This window comes from Rhinopithecus bieti, unplaced genomic scaffold (genome assembly GCF_001698545.2).
Source record: "Rhinopithecus bieti isolate Rb0 unplaced genomic scaffold, ASM169854v2 scaffold_53649, whole genome shotgun sequence".
Classification (NCBI taxonomy): domain Eukaryota; kingdom Metazoa; phylum Chordata; class Mammalia; order Primates; family Cercopithecidae; genus Rhinopithecus; species Rhinopithecus bieti.
Window position 1 is genome coordinate 4,121 of NW_016820702.1, and position 2,772 is coordinate 6,892.

The window sequence follows — 2,772 nt, forward strand, 5'->3', positions numbered from 1 at the left end:
GATGGAGTGGCCTACAAATTCGTATGAAGTCCAGAGAGTGATGTTTTGAACTGAAATTACCCTGGGCTCTTAGATTCAGCCTGGGCACGGGGGCACCTTGCATTACGTTGGCTGTTTCTTTTAGTCCTTACCCTAATCCCAGAGGAGTGTGTATACCCATTTCTCATATTAGGAGATGAGGTATTGAGAGGTTATGAAACGTACGCATGGTCATGGGTAATTAGCGGCAGAGCCAGAATTGCCCCAGGCTCTTCAGTGACTGTTGCTCCTGTTTCAACTGCAGGTATGAACGCTGCCGTCCGTGCTGTGGTGCGTATGGGCATCTACGTGGGGGCCAAGGTGTACTTCATCTATGAGGTCAGTGTCTACCCCACGCCCCCTGTCAGTCTTCCTTCCACCTGCCCAGAGCCCTGCAGGCACCAGTGCTCACCCATCCCTGCCTCCCTCTGCTGAGCACAGCCCAAGAGGCGGGCAGGGGAACCAGGTCCTGCCAGCCAGGGCCCTTCCTCAGCCCACAGGAGCCCCTGGTGGGGGCCGTTTACATAGGAGGCCATGCCCCCGGTCTCCAGGGACAGAGCCTGGTCTGCAAGTTTTTTGTTAGGCAGCAAGGGGAGAAAGGAGATGAGAGGGAGCCCAAAAAGCCATTTATTTATTTAGACAGAGTCTTGCTCTGTTGCCCAGGCTGGAGCACAGAGGCATGATCTTGGCTCACTGCAACCTCCTGGGTGCAAGCAGTTTTCTGCCTCAGCCTCATGAGTAGCTGGAATTACAGGTGCCTGCCACCACGCCCAGCTAATTTTTTTGTATTTTTAATAGAGAAGGGGTCTCACCGTGTTGGCCAGGCTGGTCTCAGACTCCTGTCCTCCAGCCGTCCACCCGCCTTGGCCTCCCGAAGTTTTGGTATTACAGGCATGAGCCATTGTGCCCGGCCCCAAAAGGCCATTTTGATATCACCTTCCTGGTGTTGATTGATAGGATTAGAGGTCAGCCAGTGATGTCTGCTTGGCTGTACTGGTTGATCGGTTGTATTTGTCTGAGGCTCTGACTGCTGTAGAGGTGATTTATTAATTTCCAGTGTAGCCTGAATTTGAACACGCATTTAGGGAAATGGGGAAAAACAGCGACTTTGAGCTTTTCATCATTTGTGTAAAATGGAAACGACGCCTGGTGTCTGCTGATGTCTTGAGTAACAGGAGGGACTCCCTGGCTGCCACTTTTGAAGTCCTGGCAACTTAAGACTAACAAGTATTTGAAGGGAAGGCACGAATATAGTTTGGATCACAGTATTGATTTCAGAAATTATTAGGAAAAATATTTAATGTTTACATTTATAAAACCTAGCTTTAAAATGAGAAGAAGATATTTTGTAAATCACTTAATGCCTCCAAAATGGCTATTAGTGTTTTAGTCTGATTTCCCTCAGTATGATGTATGCAAAAGACCGGAAGGAAATAAACACATATTAGGAAAAGTATAGCAAACACGTTCTGTATACTGTGTTTTTTGTGTACGACTGTATCATGGCTTTTCGCTATGTAGATTCCATGACTGTTGCTTTAACTTTTTTTTTTTTTTTTTTTTTTGAGAGAAATCTCATTCTTGTCCCCCAGGCTTGAGTTCAATGGCTTGGTCTTGGCTCACTGCAACCTCCGCCTCCCAGGTTCAAATGATTCTCCTGCCTCAGCCTCCTAAGTAGCTGGGATTAAGGTGCCTGCCACCATGCCCAGCTAATTTTTGTATTTTTTAGTAGAGACAGGGTTTCACCATGTCGGCCAGGCTGGTCTCAAACTCCTGACCTCAGGTGATCTGCCCACCTCGGCCTTGCAAAGTGCTGGGATTACAGGTGCGAGCCACTGCGCCTGGCGACTGTTGCTTTAAATGTCAACATACTGTCCCATTGAATTGATGTCTCATCATTTGTGATGGACCCTGTATTCTACCATTCCCTTGGTATCGCATTATTTAGCTTTCTCTCCGTTTTTTAAGCTATCATAACAATGCAAGATCTATGTTAATATTCAGAGTGATTTGATGTTTTGTATTATTTAACACTTTGGTCCTAATATCGGGCACTGACTGAGCTGAAAGGGGCAGTCATCATGATGGCTTGGGGTGCTTCTTGCCTAAGTGATTCCTGAAACCTGTCCAGCCTCGTCCCAGCCCTGTGCAGGGAGTGCGGCACACTAGCTGCCCATGACGATGCTGTGTGCGGCTGGGTGTGGCTGCCTTCTGGGCACCGGCACGATTCCCCTGTCTGCTTTCTAAGCCCTGTTTCCCTTTGGTGAAATGGCTGCTGGTGTTATTCTTTGCTCATTTGTGTGTATATCCATTTGTTTATCATTTGCTGGAAACAGTTTTTTATTTTTTTATTTATTATTGTTTGCTTTTATTAAACTGGTTATGTGGTTATTGTTTGTATTTATCCGATTTGGGCAATTTTAATGGTGGGTCTAACCGTAGCATTCCCAGGCTGTTGTTTTTATCATTTTATATTTGGACCTTTTTAAGGTCAGATTGCCCTCATGAGTTTCCCTGCCTGGGCCCTGGCCCCAGTGGCACCAGTCATTTGCTCAGGGACGTGGAATGACCACGGTGGACTCAGTCTCCAGCACAGTCCTCCATCCCCTCCCCGGCACAGTCCTCCAACCCCTCCCCAGCACAGTCTTCCACCCAGTCTCCAGCACAGTCCTCCACCTCCTCCCTGGCATAGTCCTCCACCCCCTCCACAGCACAGTCTTCCACCCAGTCTCCAGCACAGTCCTCCACCCCCTC

The 2,772-nt window shown here is 48.1% G+C and overlaps 1 protein-coding gene across 1 annotated transcript in view; it reads left to right on the forward strand.

Moving 5' to 3' along the window:
- The first annotated feature begins 273 nt into the window (after window positions 1-273).
- Window positions 274-2,772, forward strand: part of LOC108520497 (ATP-dependent 6-phosphofructokinase, platelet type-like) — a 37,658-nt gene continuing 35,159 nt past the window's right edge. Inside the window, 1 exon segment of the mRNA XM_017859906.1 lies at window positions 274-357. Coding sequence (XP_017715395.1) covers window positions 286-357 — 72 coding nt within the window. The 5' untranslated portion in view covers window positions 274-285.